Source organism: Strongylocentrotus purpuratus, unplaced genomic scaffold, assembly GCF_000002235.5.
Source record: "Strongylocentrotus purpuratus isolate Spur 01 unplaced genomic scaffold, Spur_5.0 spur5_contig_838, whole genome shotgun sequence".
In the NCBI taxonomy this organism is placed as follows: Eukaryota; Metazoa; Echinodermata; class Echinoidea; order Camarodonta; family Strongylocentrotidae; genus Strongylocentrotus; species Strongylocentrotus purpuratus.
The window spans coordinates 693,459-712,778 of record NW_022145544.1 but is presented as its reverse complement, the minus strand read 5'-3'; the positions used below and the strand labels follow the sequence as shown (position 1 = coordinate 712,778).

General features: G+C 36.9%; 1 protein-coding gene across 3 annotated transcripts; it reads left to right on the top strand.

Annotated features, from left to right (window-relative positions):
• Positions 1-5,192: 5,192 nt before the first annotated feature.
• On the top strand, positions 5,193-18,346 carry LOC585398 (ras homolog gene family, member C-like). 3 transcript variants are annotated; one of them, XM_011680504.2, is made up of 4 exons: positions 5,193-5,316; positions 12,031-12,203; positions 13,230-13,379; positions 13,762-18,346. In XM_011680504.2, the coding sequence occupies exons 2-4, from the start codon at positions 12,048-12,050 to the stop codon at positions 14,032-14,034; spliced, it is 579 nt and encodes a 192-aa protein (XP_011678806.1). In that variant the 5' UTR covers positions 5,193-5,316; positions 12,031-12,047; the 3' UTR covers positions 14,035-18,346. The 3 variants fall into 3 exon arrangements, with proteins under 3 accessions (XP_011678806.1, XP_011678807.1, NP_001229608.1); XM_011680505.2 differs by lacking the exon at positions 5,193-5,316 and adding an exon at positions 5,543-5,639; NM_001242679.1 differs by lacking the exon at positions 5,193-5,316 and having other exon boundaries at positions 12,048-12,203; positions 13,762-14,034.
• The last annotated feature ends 974 nt before the right edge of the window (positions 18,347-19,320 follow it).

Here is a 19,320-nt window from a genome sequence, read left to right as displayed (position 1 = left end):
GAAAACGTTTGGGCGTTATTGCCCCCCTAAGAAACTTGAAGTTTTAGAATAGATATAGATACCTAATAGTCAATGATAGCGAAAATATTTGAAGACGCCCCCCCCCCCTCCACCTCCGAGAGGGGTGATATTTAAATGTTAATTCAACTGAAATAGAAAGTATTACTCCATATGAAACAACACATTCATAAATGTAGGTAAAATGGATAGGACTTGTTTCTAGTGATCCAGGAGATGGGGAAAAGAACATTGAACACATGGCAAGTACATGTAAGCATGTTAATACTGGGTGGAGTGAAAAAGAAATGGTATATCATCTTTGTTTTTGTCAAAGTTTGATAAACTTCGTTTTCTTCTGTGCTAGTAACATTTCTATAAAAAAAGAGGTGTTCTAGCCCAGATTATGCACATTACAAAACACGGTCACACACTTCATAACTAATAAAATATTGCACTGGTATATAGAACATGTCATTTTTCACATAGGGCCTAAAATTAATATGCTCGAAGACTTTAAAAGAAGGAATAAGATTGTGCTTTCCGTCGTCGTCGTTTCATATAATTAGCAAAAGGCGAGAATGATTATATCAATTTTATGTACCGGTATATACATTCATATCATGTATATAAATGACTCGCTCTTATCTTCGTAACTGCACGTAGTTTAATGTGATACAAGATGGAGGTATACTTTTTCGTTTACTTCTCTGTCCAAACATTTCATTTTCTTAATTGATTTGTTGTCAAGTGCCATAGTAGCTGAACAAAATGCCAAATGACATTATCATTACCGTGTTATAATATCTCCTAAATTTATGCAAAACAACGTCAACAACAGGGCGGAATCGGATGCGGGATCAGATAAATAATTCCCTGGGTTTGGCCGTATCGGTGCTTAAAAGATTTTTTTTTTAATATCGTAATTATTTTGGAGTGAACAGAAGCATCTCTACAGGCAGTGCACCTACTTTTTTTTTCAAGTACCCCTAAAGTGTCCTTTTTACAAAGGAAAATTGACCCTTTATCTTTCTATAAGCTCCTTCCCCCTGTATCATAAGTGCCTTCTGTTCACTTCTGATAAGTAACTTTTCAAAAAAAGTTCCCCTTGTTATTTTTGTGGTAATTGCGCTTTGATGAGTGTCCTTTTTTACCTATATTTTCCACCGTCGCTTACAAATTGTGCACTTTTGCAGTAATTTAGAATGCCTAGTTTCAAAGAATCGGATTGGTTTGTGTAACAAGAACAACATGAACCCTTTTCCCATATCATGCACTACGATGATAGGCAGTGGAGATAGGAGGGGCGGCGGAGCGACTTCAAAAGTAGGGGGGGTGACAACAATAAAAGGGCACTTTCTGGAGAGAAAAAAGGGCACCTACAAAGGAAAATCTCAAAGCGAAAATATACATCTTTTTAGACATTGGTATATACCCCTATATTGTGATTACATTATTTGGGATGCTTTCAATATTTGTTTCTCTTTATAAATCATACAAGATATTGCTTAAGCATCATACTTTGCAGTTGGGTGTGATGGTTTAAATATTCATTTGCGATATTTTAAAGATTTTAGAGGTGATAGTGCGAAAAATTACATCTTATCAAAAAAAAACCCAATACTGATGGGGTTATAAGCACATTCATGCATAACGAAAGACCGAAAAGACCTTTGATAAGGGGAATTGCTCTTAGACGCTTTAAAGTAGGGGCACGTTTAACGATGAGAGGAAAAATGGACATTTTATCGAAAGGGATAATATGACACCGATAGGAAAAGAAAAGGAGCATGTGTCAAAGTACAAAGGGTAATGATCAAAGGTGAAAATGGGGCATTTCTTATACCTGAAAAAGGGCACTTATGAGGATGGTAAGTGGGCATTTGTCGACGGAAATGGGGCACCCATCAGATTTTGATAGGGGCATTTATAAAAGGTGAAAACGGGCATTTATGAAAAGGTGATATAGGTCCCTTATTAGAAAGGAAAAGGGGGAACGTATCATTGTTAAAAGGTAATTATTAGAGGTGAAAAGGGGCACTTATCGCACCTGTAAAGGGGCACTGACCAGATATAAAAGGTGTTCATATGAGAATAAAAAAGGGGCACTTACCGGTATGATAAAGGAAAATGTGCATTCGTTAATAGAAAAGGAACACCGATCAGATCTGAGGGTGCTTTCATGAGAGGGGGGGGGGGGGGGGAAGTGGCTCTTACGAGTAAAAAAAAAGAGAAAAAAGAAGCGCATGTGAAAATATACGGAACACTTATCAGAAATGAAAGTGGTGACTTATAAGTAGGGGAAGGGGCACTTATGAGAAAGAAAAAGGGGTACTTTGCATAGGTAAAAAGGGGCATTTACGAGAAGGGGAAGGAGCTCTTTTTTAATGGGGACATTTATCATAAGCAAAAGGGGCACTTATTAGAAAGAAAAGGCTGCACATGTGAGAATAAAAGGTGCGCTTATCGGAGTTAGAAATGGGAAGGGGCATTTCTTATAAAATAAAAGGGGCACTTGTCAAAGTAAAAGGGGCGCTTTTCGTACCTGAAAAGGGACACTTACTAGAAATTAAAAATGGCACTTATGAAAATGGATAATGGACACTTATTGCAAAGGAAAATGGGAACTTGTCGAAGGAGAAAGGGGCACTTATCATATGTAAAAACTAATAGGGGAATCCAGCCGGCGGCAAGAGGGGGGGGGGGGCCTTATCCCTGAGAAAATATTTAGCGGCGACTCAGCCAGCGGGTGAATAAACGGGGGGGGGGGGGGGGGGGGGAGTAAGAGCACTCTTGTTTTTTCAAATTCGTGAGCAAATTCTTTTTTATTAATGGTTTTATTTTTTATTTTATTTTTTTTGGTCAGGGGGAGGGGGCGGGCCCGTCGGGCTACTCCCGGTGGATCCGCGCCTTCCCTTGCCCTCACCCCTGGGAGCCCAAACATTCTTAAGAACAGTCCGTGCCCCCTTTATACGTATTAATAATAGTGCTCGTTTTGAAAAAGTCTCTTCTCTATGCCAAGGTAACGAATTGTCTTATGTTCAAGAATATATAACCTTGTTTACGTTACCAAAAATCATTATGTTTGAAAAGACGTAGATATATGTGCTATAATACACAAGATTTTGCGATCACCCCTCATCTCCCCGGAAACAATATAGCCCCTAACATATGCCCCTAATTTAGAATTTTGAATTATAGCAATTTTTCTCAAATTTCTTCCAAAAGTCGCTCGCTATGCTCGCTCGCATTAAAGGTCTTATTCATTTTTCATTATGAGATTGTACATAAAACCCCATCAGGATGAATGAGAACTAATCGGTCGCATTATAAACTCAAAAAATATTGTTAAATAATTGCTCCCTAGCTTTGTTCTCGCTCGCAATATATTCAGACCATCGGTATAGGCCTAAAGTATGGCTGAAGCAGTTTTTTGGACCACGTAAAGAGAAGAATTTGAACAGCATCCCTGATAATGATTGTATGCAATGCAATATTATTTAGAGCTTAATTATGCATAACAATGTCTGAAAATTGTATTTTTTTTCCGCTTTGAAGCCACTCTTTGTCGCAAGCGCGTAGCCAGGATTTCATTTTAGGGGGGGGCGGTAGTGAGCACGCGAAGCGTGCGAATCACTTACAGAGCGCGCGTAGCGCGCTCCCTAGGGGGGAGGGTGCAGGGAGGGGGGAGTTTCCCCCTCCCGCGCGAAGCGCGAAAGCTTTGAGGTTTCATCAAATTATAAGAGAATGAAGACGATTCGTTGGACCATTCTCGACTCTTAATCCTTATCTAAATTCAGTTTCTGTTGACGTTTCATTAGAGAAAGAAGACGATTCGCTGTACCGTCACGGTCCTCGACTCTTAATCTTTGTTTGAATCAAGTTCCCTGCCTCCGCGCGTAGCGCGGAAGCTCTGAAGTTTTATTAGACCGTTAAAGAAAGAAGAAGATTCGTTGTACCATTCTCGATCGACTCTTAATCCTTGTCTGAATTCAGTTTCCCCCCTCCCCTCCCGCGGAAGCTTTGACGTTTCATAAATTATTAGAGAAAGAAGACGATTTGTTGTACCGTTCTCGATTCTTAATCCTTATCTGAATTCAGTTCCCCCCTCCCCTCCCGCGCGAAGCGCGGAAGCTTAGACGTTTCATTAAATTATTAGAGAAAGAAGACGATTCGTTGTACCGTTCTCGACTCTTTATCTTTTTTCTTCCTACGTCCTCTTCCTTTCTTCTTTTTTTCTCTCTCTTTTTTTTTTTTTTTGGCCGGCGTTTTGGGGGGGGGGGCGACCGCCCCCACCGCCCCCCCCTGGCTACGCGCCTGCTTTGTCGGATGGTTCTTTTTCAAGAAAGTTTTTGTTGTTGTTGCCCTCCCCCCCCCCCCCCCGATCCCCCCCCCCCCCCCGATCCCCACTTTGGAAGATGCTCGGTCGCCATTGTCGACCAGTTCTTTCTCCACACATTTTTAGGAAACTTCTTATTTATCATGTTCGCCACGGGAATCTTCCAGGCTATTGCGTAATAAATAGGCCACGCCCAGTTGTTTCTGATCAGGATGTATCGCACCATTTGCGAGAACCATGGACCATATGCGAGAGCACGCCCTTCACTCAAGCCAAGACCGCTGATATGACTTATTGTCTAAAAATAGAATGAAACTTGAGTCCTGTATAAATTGGAAAGTCCATTGAGTAGCTCTGCAGATTTTTGTTTTGCTTCAGAGAATCGTCATTGCAGAGACGAGTAAGTTATTTGTGCGTTTTTGTCTTTCTTTCTCTCTCACTCTAATATTTGTTATAGGTTATAAATAGATTCAAGCATACATTCATTTTTAGAAGGTCTAATTAACTCTACGGTATTGTTTGTTCTGTTTATGAAGTGAGATGCGTGGATATAAAGGTATGGTATTTATGTCAATTTTTTATCAAATTAAAGGCAAATGTTCAATTTTACATTTTGAGTTCCGTCGGGCCATCTCGAAAGAGGTTTTCTTTGATTTTGAATATCCACGTAAACCTTTTATGCGTTTTATTTGAAAAATATTGACTCTACTCCTTTTCTGAGTAAATTAGGAAATATTGTGGATCCCCAAAATCAAATTAAGCGGTATGTTCTCAGTTACATGTTCTATGACTTTGAAAATTCCCGGTGACCGTAGCAGCCGCTATTTCAGAAACGTCATTTGGGGGTACGAGTATTGCTTCATTTGTCCTACCCCCTATAGGAGCAATTGCGAGGTGTGGCTCGCATATGAACAACACGGGATGAGTACATAATCAAGGGGTGTAATCTGCCTCTTCCTGGTACTATTTTATGAAATTTGGTAAGTACGAAATGTTTTTGTGCCAAGAAACGTTACCACATTATAAAAGAGTACTTGAAATTAATGTCTATTCATGATAATTTATTATTCTATGGCTATTTCTTGTGATAAAAGGGCCACTTTGTCGAAGTTCTGAGTATTTGTAGCCAGCTATTCCTTCTCGTTACACAGGCATTGCATGCACACATAGTCAGGTGTGTGAATTCGATTGTATTGTTTGTGTGAAACGACTGTGTCTTGGCAGAACTGAGCGTGAAGTATTCCATGAATCGTTTGACTATTTGTGTTACATTTGTACCGTATCATTAAAAAGGGGGCTGTCAGTAAGTAATTTTGTTTTCAAAGGCTCAAATAATCTAAATTTGTGCTTTGGGATGTAAATTTCTCTGGGAAACATTAAAATATTGCCACCATGCCACTTGTGATTTACTGCAGTGAGTGAGCAGGTCCTGCTCATTGCTGTTTATCATTGCAATTTGCATGCATGCACTGCTGTATATGTATGGCCATGGAGGACATTTGTCTGTGTCAGCTTTGTGTTCATGTCCGTAGACTTTACATGCAATGATAAATGAGCATTTCATATGATATGAATTAAGATAGTCAGTCATGCTTGATTTAGTTCATTGATCGATCAATGTGAATCTATCCAATTACTTCGTCAGTAGGGGTGCTGGTCCGAGGATGAGGGTTGTCCGCATTTTTGTGGACGATCCGTATTTACCCATCCGCACGTTGGCAAGATGAAAAATGAATTCTGCGTTGATGATGCACTTCTCGAATACGCAGCAGAGACTTGCATGTTGTGAAGGATAAATCCTCTGGAAGACGGACAACTCTTAAAAGTAGACAGTGAACTGGGAGTATTTTACTATGCGGAATCCTTTTTTCGCATTGCCAGTGCGGATCGATAACCCTACGCCCCCCAGAGCGAAAGATGCTTATTTCTAAGGACGAGATTTGTCCGCGTTTACGAAGATATCGTTTATGCGGGCGATCCTTATCCTCGGACCAGCGCCCCGCCCCTACTGTTTGTTGTTGCATGGTCTAGTCAATGACGAAGAGTAGACGGAAATAACCGTCTGGTATGGGGAATTCTTCAATAAAACTGACATTTGTAGAGTAACCCTTACAGCATACACAGGGTTGGGGGGGGGGGATAACTAGCATTTTTGTAAAGCTACATGTAGGCCTACTGCTTGCGATAAGATCGGCAATCATATACAAACTGCGTTGCGTAAGCCGTAACCTCTCCTCACTAACCCATACGATGTACTTCAGGTTCAGTCTCTGTATGGAACGTTCAGTGGAGCCAGAAATAGTCTGGGCAGGAGAATCATCAATATTAGAGACTGAAGCTTTCGGTCTAGTCTGTGACATGTCCTGGACTTCAGATACATAGACATAGACATAGATGTACCGCCCTGGCAGTGCTGTTGTACTAGCCTGGAAGACACGCTAGAAGTAGGATGTCACGCCATCAGCGCCCAGACATGCTGCGCATGCGCACGATGTCAATAACGAGGGAGCGATGGCATCATGTGCAATGTCACAACAAAGGAGGAGGAGTTTGACAATGGAGCTTAACAGGCGCCGCAGCTTAGTAACATGCCTATGCTTTGCCTATCACGCGACACAGATAGTTGTTTGGGCTGCACAGCTGTTGAGCAAATTTAGAACGTCATGTACATGTAACTTGTAAGCTTTTCTGAAACTTTTTCTCAAACTAAAAAAAGTAAAAAATCTAAGAGATTGGTAGCACAAATGCATTAAAATATGTGTTACTAATAACATTTAAGAATTTATAACTCAAGTTTGCTTTTGTGACAAACAAATCAAAATTTGCAGGAAGGGTATACCGTAACTCATATTCAAATGATATAAGACTCTGATTTTATTTCTATTTAAGAAAATAATGAAAACAAAATATTTAATGACTTACATTTTTAACATGTATTTATTGAATAATAATGTCATATGTACATGTATGTGGTGTTGTAAAAAGATATGACAGGTTTGGAGTCTTGATTAGTCTCTTGTTAGGGAATTTGTCGCTCATCTTAGCAAATATGTTTTTGTTCAAATTTCTTAGTGGGCAAGTTAGGCTACAGTGTCTAGATTTTTTTTTATCTTGAGAGTATCATGAAACAATCCCCTGGGGCACACCCAATGCACATAGGTTGGGTTTGACAAAATTTAAAAAGCCCCTGTAAATCACTAACCCATACTCCTGAGTCCTGATGCTTCCTAAGCTATGAAAATTGCTTTGAAAGCACCACGTTTGGATCGCTGTGTACTTGTGTTGAGCCAGCCAACTGCAAAATATTGGTACCTGAAAAAGGCTGATGACGCATTGCCAATAGACTGACTGTATGGAAGCAGGGACTTGATTTAGTGTAAATGGTGTGGAGAATGTCGCTGAATGCATGGGGAAGTTACAGACCCTGCTCGTTTTGAGCTAGCCACTGTGTCGCTAGCAGGTCTAAAATAAATGGATACACTTTTAGATTTTTTAATAACGGTACACGCTGGTTCGAAAAAAAGATAATCTTAACTTAAAAGAATGTATTATTTTTCAAATGACATGCTAGGGCTATGGCTAGCTGTACAGTCATTATATTGGCAACTTGTTATCACTTATCAGCCTTTCTCTGATACTGATATTTTGCATGCTTTAGTTGGCAGGCTCAAACAAATTATGGGGGTAGCAGGGGGCAGAGCCCCCCGAAGCTGGTGGATTTAGGGCTTTCTAATGGCCCAAATGGGGCATTTTTAATATCATTTCATTCCACAATATAATCAATCATGATTTCATATTGATGTGATAAAATTAGTACAATTCCTGGGCACAATTACACTGGAGGTATATTTATATGAAGTTTTTTATGTGCAACACGGGAATTGTCAAAATAAAGTGAAAATCAAACAAACAAAAACAAGATGTTTCCAGAGATTGGCAATGTTAAAATTGGTATCCAATCGTAAGCTAATTGTTGTTCAGACCGTAGGTTTAAATTCGTACAAAATGGTAAAAACTATAAATTCCCCTTGCTTCCTGTTTGTTAAGCAGGCATTTTGGGCTCAAATTCGACTGCAACTTCTTGATTTAACTGAGTATTTAATTCTAAAATATATATTTTTCTTTCTTTCTGTTTTTTGTTTTGTTGTTGCAACAGTCGCGCGCCACTCCGACTGACCGCAAGCGCCACAAATAGCGCGCGCCACCAGTTGAGAAGGCCTGCTTTAGAGGCTGTATTCAGAAAAATATGTTATCTTTTATTTTAGGGAAAACTGAAAAGGATGTTAATTGTCATTGTTTTACTACGTCAAAGATAACTCCATTTTCAGAATGCTGGTCCCCTTGTGTACATGTATGTATACCGGTAGTTATTTTTAGCCACCACCCCCTTGGTCACACTAAATTATTTCTCCCACTCCCCTAGAAATGCTCTACTAAAATTCATGAATTCCACTTCCTCTACCCTGTAACCGATAATCGGATAGGGGGCCAATCGCTGCTGATTTTACACAAATCAGATGATACGATCTGATCGCGGATCAATTTAAGTTGACCAGAAGATCGAATGGCAATGAGAAAATAATTGTGTGCCCTCAAAAAGTGCTGAAAATGGTTTTAGGCTATCAGATACTAAAAATCACAAAGCTGGGACTAATTTTTCATTTAGAGTTGTTGTAGACCATGTTCGTTGATATTAAGTGCCTTTCCATGACTTTGAAGTTAATAAAGATTAGTCTAAAAGAAGAGGCAGAACATGTGAGCCGCCATTAAGGATAGTAAACTCCTCTAGAAGAAAGCTGAAAAATAAGAGAAGCAGACTGGTGAAATTTTAAATGAAATCAGACAAAAGATGAGAAATGAGACATGAGAAAGTCGTGAAGTTTTAAATGTTGTAATGGCAATAGATAAAGGCTCTTCAAATGGAGTGAATCGGTACTTCAGTAGTGTCTCTGACTCTCTGCAAAGTAGTGGCGGACATCTTTCCCATTTGATCCAACACACAAAATGACTATAATTTCAATTTTTCATTAATGAACGACTTCTCTTACTCTCTTTTTTTTAGAGGACCTATAATATGAAGGTACTTGAGAGAAAAACAGAAAATTAATGATATTGTTGTACACACAACAAACAGGAGATTTGTCTGTGTCTACATAACAATCCATGAACCAATTTGAGATTTGTACCTATTTTTGTGATATCAAACATGTATCTCATTTTGTTTATCTCATTTTTCTGCTTTCATACAAATAAACTATTACAAGGGTCGAATAGTCCGATAAATGAGTCAAACTTCATAACGAAGTGATCTGCCTTTTAAGACATTGTGAAATTTTGTTCTGATAATATATATGAAAAAATAAGTTCTTACAGATTTCCACAATACTAATACAGTAAATGTTTCATACTTAAAATCAGCTGCATAAATTTAGTAGCAAATGTATGAGAGCAGAGAATGTAAACAAATATATAGGTACCGGTAAGCAAACGAAGCTACATGTACATGTATTTTATACATGTACATGTAGCTCCATTGTGATACTTTATAAAATCATCTTGGTGAATGTTGTCTTTTCATAGTTTTTTCAAAGTCACTGTTGAGGTAGCAATATTTTGAAATTCTCTCTTGTGCTACTACATTTTTAAACTACATGTAGTTTGATTGCTTAATGTCATCCCTGATGCAATGCTCGGTGATCAGTTGTTTGCATTCCTGAGGGGAGTTGCCCCATTTCACTGCGCTGACCAACATATATGAGTCAGGCCCCCTATGGAGCATGGTTTCAGATTATTGCAGCACTTCGAGTTCGGTCTCTCTCATGATCTCACTTTTTCTACCGTGACCAAATAGAGAGTAGAGACCGTCTTTAAGATGTACATGTGAGCACGTTCTCTCTCTCTCTCTCTCTCTCTCTCTCTCTTATGTTGGAATAAGTAAGGTCAAATTAGGACGCCTGATTTATCATGCTAAGTGATATTACTTTAAGGAAAAAGAAATTAAAAGAAAATCACGCATGTACAGGCATACTTTTTTTGACAGATCTACATGTATGCATTTAATGTTATTGGGTAAATTGAAAGGTTCTGAAAAAAATTTAAACTGCTAAAGAATAAAAATTTATTTTTCTCTGTAATTTTTGAGAGGGTAAAAAAGAATTTACATCTACTGTATTTCCTGAATTCCTGCCAATAATTGTAATTCCACATGAGCGACCAGCATGTGTGAAACCAATTAGAAAATGTATTGCATGCATTTTGACAAATATTTTGTGTAAAAACACTGTGCAGAGGAGATTAGCTGAGTGTCTACAGGCAAATTTATTAGAAACAATGGACAAAATTTGAAAACAAATATCATGTACCGTATCTTTTGATACAGCTTAAAAAATGAAAGGATATATTCAACACAATTTGTTCCAATAACCTGTTCTTCATCAAAATTAAGAATAGATTATTATTTAATGAAAACATGTCAAGTGAAAATGAGATGGCCTGCATGCACAATATACATGTAGAGTGAGCTATGTATACCCCCATCACTTATAAATGTTTCACCCCCCCCCCCCCCCCCCCCCCCGCCCCCACACCAACTGAGCAAATTATCAGCTGTAGGCTTGGTACACCTGCTGAGTTTCATTTCGGCATGGCATCAACAACTAGAAATTAGTATTATAGCTATGCAAGAAGAAGCATGCGTGAAGAAGAGGGGGAAGAGAGAGAGAATTGCCTGTCTTCATCAGCTCGAGTTTGCCAAATAACCCGCTATTTTCAAACTCGGGATATTATCCCGAAGCTCGAAATTGCAACTTCACCAGACCGATAATACACTCATCGCTAACTAGTTCAGACGTACGCAAATAGCAGGATATTTTGGAAACAAGACCAAGAATCCTGTGGATATTTTCTCGACCAAATATCCCGCTAATTGCAACTGCGGGCTGATGAAGACGCAAATTAACTGGTGAATTAGTGATCGGGATAGTTAGAATAGCAGGTTATTTTGCAAACTCAAGCTGATGAAGACAGGCCTTGAGAGTCAGATATCCCATTCTTAATCTAGAGGTGAAAGTGCAGCAGGTCTTCGGGAAATACAACATGGTAGATTGTGCTACACTGTATCTCTTGTAAATGAGAACAGTCATGTACATTTACATGTCGGCAGATCAAGTGAACACCTGGAAGTCGTTTGATCATGATCGCCTCTGTCTGATTCAATGTTTTTCATGTTATTGTGTAAACTTGAGTTTCGTTCCAAGAAGTTGATGATTCTGAATGTAAGCTGGTTGAAATTCACAATACATGTACATGTACCATACCTGTTGTTATGTTTCAACTTGAAACGCTCTTCTGCACTCTACATGTCAATTGTGACTCGGTCATTGTGATTTTTCCAATATACATGTAGTGCTGTGATATATACGTACATACATGTACATTTACAACAGTACATGTGACGGCAACATTTGTTGCATAACAAAATCATGATCCATGATACAGGTGAAATCAACTTTCATAAATATTATTATTACAGGACTAACTTTAAAGGAACCTCACACCGATGTCACCACCCACATTATCTTACTTTTACAGGTACATCAACTTTTAGACTTTTTTCCACCAATCTTTGGAGGAATAAGGACCTGCAAACAGCAATTTTATAATTTTCCCTTTTTTTTCTCTCTCCTTGCTTGCAGTGTGAAAAACTAAGACAATGGCTGCTATAAGGAAAAAGTTGGTTATCGTTGGAGATGGTGCTTGTGGAAAGACGTGTCTGCTCATAGTATTTAGCAAAGACCAGTTCCCTGAAGTCTACGTCCCAACTGTGTTTGAGAACTATGTAGCTGATATAGAAGTAGACGGTAAACAAGTGAGTAAAAAATAATGTTTTCTTTTGTTTTGAATGAAATATTGATGAACATAGATGGAAACAGTAGACGTGCAGTCATATTTGTCTAGTTATTGTTATTGATCTTATTACATGTATATCATTATTTTTTGTACAAATGACTTTTTTAATGCAACAATGGCCTGAAAATTATATTAAAATAATCCTTTCCATTTATTCTCTGGGTTGTGATTTTTTCATTTAGTATGAAGAAATCAAATTGGAATCTGTAGTCACGAAAGATCCTACAAAAGATAAATTCTTCCAAATATTTATAAACGAAGCTCAGCCACACACATCTCAAACTTAATTACTATATTGTGAATTTTTATTCTGTTCTTTACTCTTAATTTTCCAGGATGGAGACTGTGGGGGGTGACATGCTTTCGAGTAATAGCAATTTAAATTGCTTTTGTCACCCCTGACCAGCAGATTGTTTCCTTCTCTCTATCTCCTCTCCACTTTCATAAAGCTGTTTGAATGAATTATGAAATGTCTATGTATTATCTGATTGTTATACTCATTGTATGTTTTCCGATTGGTCAAATAAATAATAATAATAATAATAATAATAATAATTGGACACAACTGTAGATGACATAGAGAAACAATTCAGAAATAATTTTTGTTAGTATCTAGACATGACACCGTCACACTACATGTATGATCAAAAGATAAGTTGAAGGGGCAGCATTTGCAATTCTGTAAAATAACTGTGGTGGTAGCGGTAGGTGAAAAGGATATTTTAGCATCTAGAAATGGGCAAAATGCAGAGAATTGTAGAATCAGTGTGAATTCTAGTATATCTATAATCCTTTCCCATCTGGGTAAACAGAAAGTGAGTACTGCAAATTTGCATAGAAAGAAATTACAGGAAAGAAGTTTTGAAGTTTTGAAAAAATCTTTAATGATAAAAGTGTTTGTGATGTGAAATTACATGCGTGTTGCATCTGTTTATACTGTCAAATTAATTATTGATCTTCCCTCTATTTTAAATCCATTTCTCAGGTTGAGTTGGCATTATGGGATACAGCAGGTCAAGAAGACTACGACAGACTGAGACCGCTCTCATATCCAGACACAGACGTTATACTCATGTGCTTTTCAATTGACAACCCAGACAGTTTAGAAAACATCCCAGAAAAATGGACACCAGAGGTATGGTTTTCTCATCTTCATCTTTGTAGATTCAAGATTTGTATCTAGCATTGCATATTATAGGATCATTTTCAAAGATTCAGCTGGAAAGAGTCAGAAAATACTGTTACCTGTAATATACTTATTTCGAGAACTCGGGGCACTTATAGAATCATTGTTCCTATTTTTTATATTTTTTTATATTGGAGCTTATGAACGCAATTATTGTTTCAAGCCCATGTTACAGGTAGAAGCTTCGATTTCTATTTAGATATTCAATATATGTATAGATACATGTAGCACAGCTAAATGTAAGGGTGCAAATGATAATATTTCAAAGAATATGTCAACAGGTCACTTTTATTCAGACCCCTTTTCCCATTTCTTCCGCCCATTGAAATAGGTGAAGCACTTTTGCCCTAATGTACCTGTCATCTTGGTCGGTAACAAGAAAGATCTTCGAAATGATGATGCCACAAAACGGGAACTGAGTAAGATGAAGCAGGAACCGGTGAAATTTAATGATGCCCAGACCATGTCAGATAAGATCAACGCCTACAAATACCTAGAATGCTCAGCCAAGTCTAACGATGGTGTCCGGGAAGTGTTTGAGACGGCAACCAGAGCAGCACTACAAGTCAAAAAGAAGAAGTCATCAAAATGCAGCATCTTTTAAGAGAAAGTCTTCATGCAAGCAAGCTGGCAAAGCATGGTAGTGGTCAACAAGAGGTCCTCAAAAGAATAAATGCATTTAATATACATGTATGTGTTTGGGGGACAGAGCGATTATGTAATATTTCTGGATGTGCTTTGAAGGTCAAAGAGAGCAGCGGTAGTGCCAGCATACTTTGTTTAATTGCTGTCGTGATAATAAGAGGCAATCGGCTTAATTTGTAGTTGCAGATTTAACGAAACCACTTTTCTTTCCTTTTCCCTTGAAGAGTTGCTGGTGTCATGTGTTATGTCCAGTCAAGATCAAGAACAACCTCAACTTAAGCATGTCTCTTTTGTATATTTACAAGAGCGTTTATGGCTTCAAGTTACAAAGAGAAGCAGTCAGGTTTGTTTGATGTATACAGAAAATGACAAAGTTGTTTTGCTAGTCAAGGAAAGAGACAAAAATATTTTGATTTCTAACTGAGGAAGGTGTAAACCGTAAGGATCATATGAAATTGAAACTTGAAGATTGTTGCAAAATTTGTATCGTCTATTTTGGGGTAACTAAACTGCATTTGTTCTAATTAATTAACAATAAATGGTCTGATATTTGTCCTACAGCTTGTATTCTAGTTTCAGAGGGAGGAATTAAATAAGTAATTGGTTGAAAAAATAGTGCGATTCATCATATGATAAACACACAAATAGGGAAGCTGGCCACCAAGTTTATGACATCGATTGTTTTAAGCAATTTCTAATATGGAAATCAGAGCATTTTGTTTCTTTTCTTGGGAGTTTCTTCATTGGAGATACTACATGAACATGACCATGTATCCGCAATTTGCTTCTTTGGAAAGAGTTTCAACATGCGAACACCCCCAGAAATCACATAACGGTATATTTATTGACGTGAAATTTGTAAAATTTAAACTTATTGATGTGGGACATGTGCACTTCTTGATTTAATATTTCGGGATTTTTCTTTTTTCCCAAAGGGTTACTATTCTATCTATTCACCTGCACTAGCCTATTTGACCTTCATCCTGTATGCCATCCGCTGTTGGTCATACCGTAGCACTCCGAGTGTGTGTGAAGGTGTGCATGCCACCGGATGGCATCCAACTATCCATTGCTCTAGCAGGATTACATATTGTGGACACGAACCCATTCAGAGACTATCACTGAATGCTGTTGGCTGTTTCACTGAGTGCTCTATGCAAGTAGGTTTTAATTGGTCAGTGGCCAATTTGCATTTGGAGGTTCCTCGATCCTCTCTCTGTGCATTGTGTCACGACTGACTATGACAGGAAGGACATCCTGTCAGGCATTCCAGCAATTCCATTTGTAAAAAACAAAAAACAGATAATGAAATTAAATGAAATTTTAAACAGGGAAGGAAGGATATTAAAAGCATGTACACGTAGGATATGAAATCCTCTTGATAGGACATGGTGCGTGGCATGTTCCCTGTATGTCTGCACCGATGTAAATTACTGTAAATTCTGAAGAAAAAAAAGGAGAGAATGCGAGATTGCTTCTCAACAGATTTATAAATGGGTGCTTTTTCGTCGTTTGTTTGCATTATTCATTAGGTTTTTGGAAGACTTTCATAGGGTAAAAATGTAACTTATCAAAATGTGTTAGAATTTGGCTGTATGGGAAGTGGAATGGCTATTTACTTGTGTAATTGGTGTACAGTTAGCACAATGAATGTAGACTACAAGGTAGGAACCTAACTGGGTTGACTATGAGTTTTAAATGCATTTATGTGGTACTGAATTTATTTTATTAGAAGAAACAAAAATAGTCTCTGGCTATGATCTTCAAATGACCTCTCTGGGCAGTCGGGCTCTACCATGTTGATTTTTAAGATAAACACAAGTTGTTGATCTTGAATGTGAAAGTAGTTTGATGAAAATTTCAGCTCGTAAGAAAGCTGACCTCTCTCTGTGATCTCAGAGTCAACGACCATTTAGCACCTATGTCCGAACAAACGGGAATATTTGATTGACCAAGGGGCAATGATAGTTGTTGCACAGCGTTTGCAAAACGATATTATATACACTGTACATTGTTTTTATACGAGTTCTGTCGTAAATAACTAGTACAAGTAAACTGTGGTAGTTGTGTGTTAGTGTATAATGATTGTGAATCTTCAAGACTAAATTTAAGAAAACGTGATGAATATGGCAATGATAGCAGTCAACGTACACCAAGACTCCATTGTCTATATCTCTATCGTAATCCCCATGCACTGCTCGTCCTCCATGTCTAATAATTGTATCATTCACATATACTTATATTTATGGGATATGTTATTTTGTAGACCCTGCACACTACTTGCTCAGTTGATGTGAGGCTTACGACATACTTGCAGGAGCTTTGCTAATTTGTTATGTTTATCTTTGTTTGTAAATGACGGCAGTGTGTTGGTCACTCGACGAGTCCATTCCATGCAAACTGTTCTCTGAAGGGCCTTGTTTCATAAAACCTGCTTCTAAATAACAGCTATCATATTAATCGTAATAATGTAACAAATTTTCTCACAGTCACTCAAGTTCAGTTTCACTCGGTTAACTTGAATCGCTTATTGTAACATTTATAAGAAGTTCTATGAAACATGGCCCAGTTATATGTAAGCAACTTGCCTTGGGGAAAAGTTGAACAGACTTTACCTCCAAACAGCAAAAGCAATTATTCCATTTCTACAAGGATCAAAGAAAGCGGATTATTAAAGAAAAAACAAAGAAAGATGAAACAGTAATCGAAATCGAAGATACATGTATTTGTTTTGGCATACATGTATTTGCAGTGAAATTATTTCTAGAATAATAATGATAATTGTTTTTGCTGTTTAATGGTATGATGTGATTCCTACAACCCTTTCAATGTCATTTTCTTCTATAATTGCTTGGAATTTAAGTGCTGTTTTGTATTTACAAATGTGTGTGCCTATTGTTTCAACAAGTTTGACTGTTTGATCGATAATTTGCAGAATGATGAGGACAGAAACTTGGCTACTTTGATTCTGTCCAAATGTAAAGCATAAAGAGTGATTTCTGCATTTTCATCAGTCGAAAATGTCCTTACTGTTTTTGAGCTTCTTTTCCATGTTACATACTAATGAAAACTTCTATGCTTTATGCCAGACAACTGTCTCCTTTATGTTTATGTATATTATCCCCTTAAATTAAATAGAATTGATTTAGACTTATTTCTATTTACCTTGATTTATCTCAAGCTACTAATGGCAAGGTTCATTCATAGATTATTGTTAACTGGATAGTGAATGATGGGGTTATATATTTTTGTCTTCGTGGAAAATAAAGGGCTTCAGAGAAAATATCAAACTTAAAAAAATAAATATGACATGAAATAGTTCTCAGTTTGTAAATAACAAAAGGTTTGTGATAGGTTTCAGTTAACCTTTCAAATCTCCCATAAAATAAGTTTGGAAACTTGCTGATTATTGATTTAAACTATTGAATTTTAGAATAAATTAGCTGCAAGGTATTATTATGCTCATATTGATGAGATAGTTACAGTGTTAAATTCTCTGAGTAATCTGCTTTATGTATGTTTTCCCCTGTCGTGTCTTTTGTTAGAATGTGATGAAAGAGGACTAAACTGCGTCATATTTTTCCACTTTTTCTTCATGTATTAATAGTTATTGAAAAAGATGTTGTACTAACTAAGCTCTGCATAGACTACTGACTTGTGACATTTCTTGGTATATTTGTGAATTAACTATTACATACAAATTTAAAGTTTAGAAGGAAAAAAAACACCCACTTGTACATGACCTGCACAAAACGATGCTTTGTTAGCTTATAAGTACAAATGGCCAACAGTGTGTTGTCTTTGTGCCTGCGTATATATATATTTTATATACATATTCCTTCTTTTTTCTTTTTTTTCTTTTTTCTCACTTTTTGAATTTTTCAGTACTGGAGTTTTAAAGTGGAAGATATGTAATCCTTAAATAAAGAGTATCTAGAATGTAGTTGCTTTTAATAGTCAAGTATTAATCTTGGCAAATGGAAAATATTCTAGATAAATGCATATTATAATCTTGTGTATAACATGCTCTCTCAGCGTGATGAAAATGACTTGTGTATTTTATTTCCTTTTTCATTTTCTATTTAGAAGTAGTATATAGTGTCATGTATTAGAATATATATAAAACTCTCTCTATCTCTCAAAACGTTGCAGTAGAGCAATTCTGTTGACGTTCCTTTTCTTGATCAATGTTTTGCTATTATTCTTATGGATCAACTGAGCAGAATACATGTGCATATGATTAATAAATTACAGAAGTATGTGGAGTCATATCATTTTTTCCAATCTGTGTCTTTTCATTTAGTCCCTCTCCCTTTATACAAGAAAATTATACAATACATGTTTTGAATACTCGTCTAAGAGCCTTAGTGACATGTTCCCGTACCATGAAACAATTTTTTTTCCCGGCATATTGTCAAAGATACAAGGGTAGGATTTGGGTTGTAGTTTATGGTTGAACAAACTGTTCCCTTGATAAAGAGAGAGAGAGAGAGAGAAGATAGAAAACGATGTGTGACAACTTCACTTCAGTCATCTGCAAATAAGAGGTACAGAATATGCAATGAACAGGCTAGATAGTCGATACATTATTATTCAATTCACTTTAATTCAATTAATTTCGCCAAGCATTAAAAAAAAAAACTTACAGGTTAAAATAAGGCAATATACAAAGTATCACACAATTACAATTACTAACACAGATAAACACAGAAAAACACAGAATTTGTTATTTAACAAACAAAAATAAATATCGTTAAAAACACAAGGGAAGTTGCTCAGGCTGGTAGCAGCTAGAAAGGAGGGGGTCCTAATGTGGGCCTAACAAAATAATCAAATATAAAAATTCTTATGATTTAGTTTAAGATATAATAACAAGTAAAACAAATAACAATTACGTGTAAAATATCATAATGAATTTAATAACCATTAAAATCTTAATTGATTTTCTCATAAAATATTTTCAAAAAATATTTGATCTAATAGTGATTTATCAAGAACACAACACCATAACCAGACTAGTTCTAGATTTTGTAAAAAAAATTGCAATTTGATTGTAATTAATTTTTTCATCCCCGAACAACGATTACTATTCAACATGAACATGGAATTAAACGGAAGTATCTGGGGTGCAAAGTTCACAACTTAATATCTGTGTTCATACACTGTATGAACAACAACTAAATTACAATATACAAAATACAATAAATACAAAACTATAATGAGTGGCAAGACTAAATGCTATATA

What these genes read in the sequence shown, in the direction of transcription:
- LOC585398 (XM_011680504.2), top strand. Translation starts at nt 12,048, where the DNA reads ATGGCTGCTATAAGGAAAAAGTTGGTTATCGTTGGAGATGGTGCTTGT. An exon ending in TAGAAGTAGACGGTAAACAA is followed by an intron (nt 12,204 to 13,229) that starts GTGAGTAAAAAA and finishes TCCATTTCTCAG; the next exon opens with GTTGAGTTGGCATTATGGGA. An exon ending in CAGAAAAATGGACACCAGAG is followed by an intron (nt 13,380 to 13,761) that starts GTATGGTTTTCT and finishes CCATTGAAATAG; the next exon opens with GTGAAGCACTTTTGCCCTAA.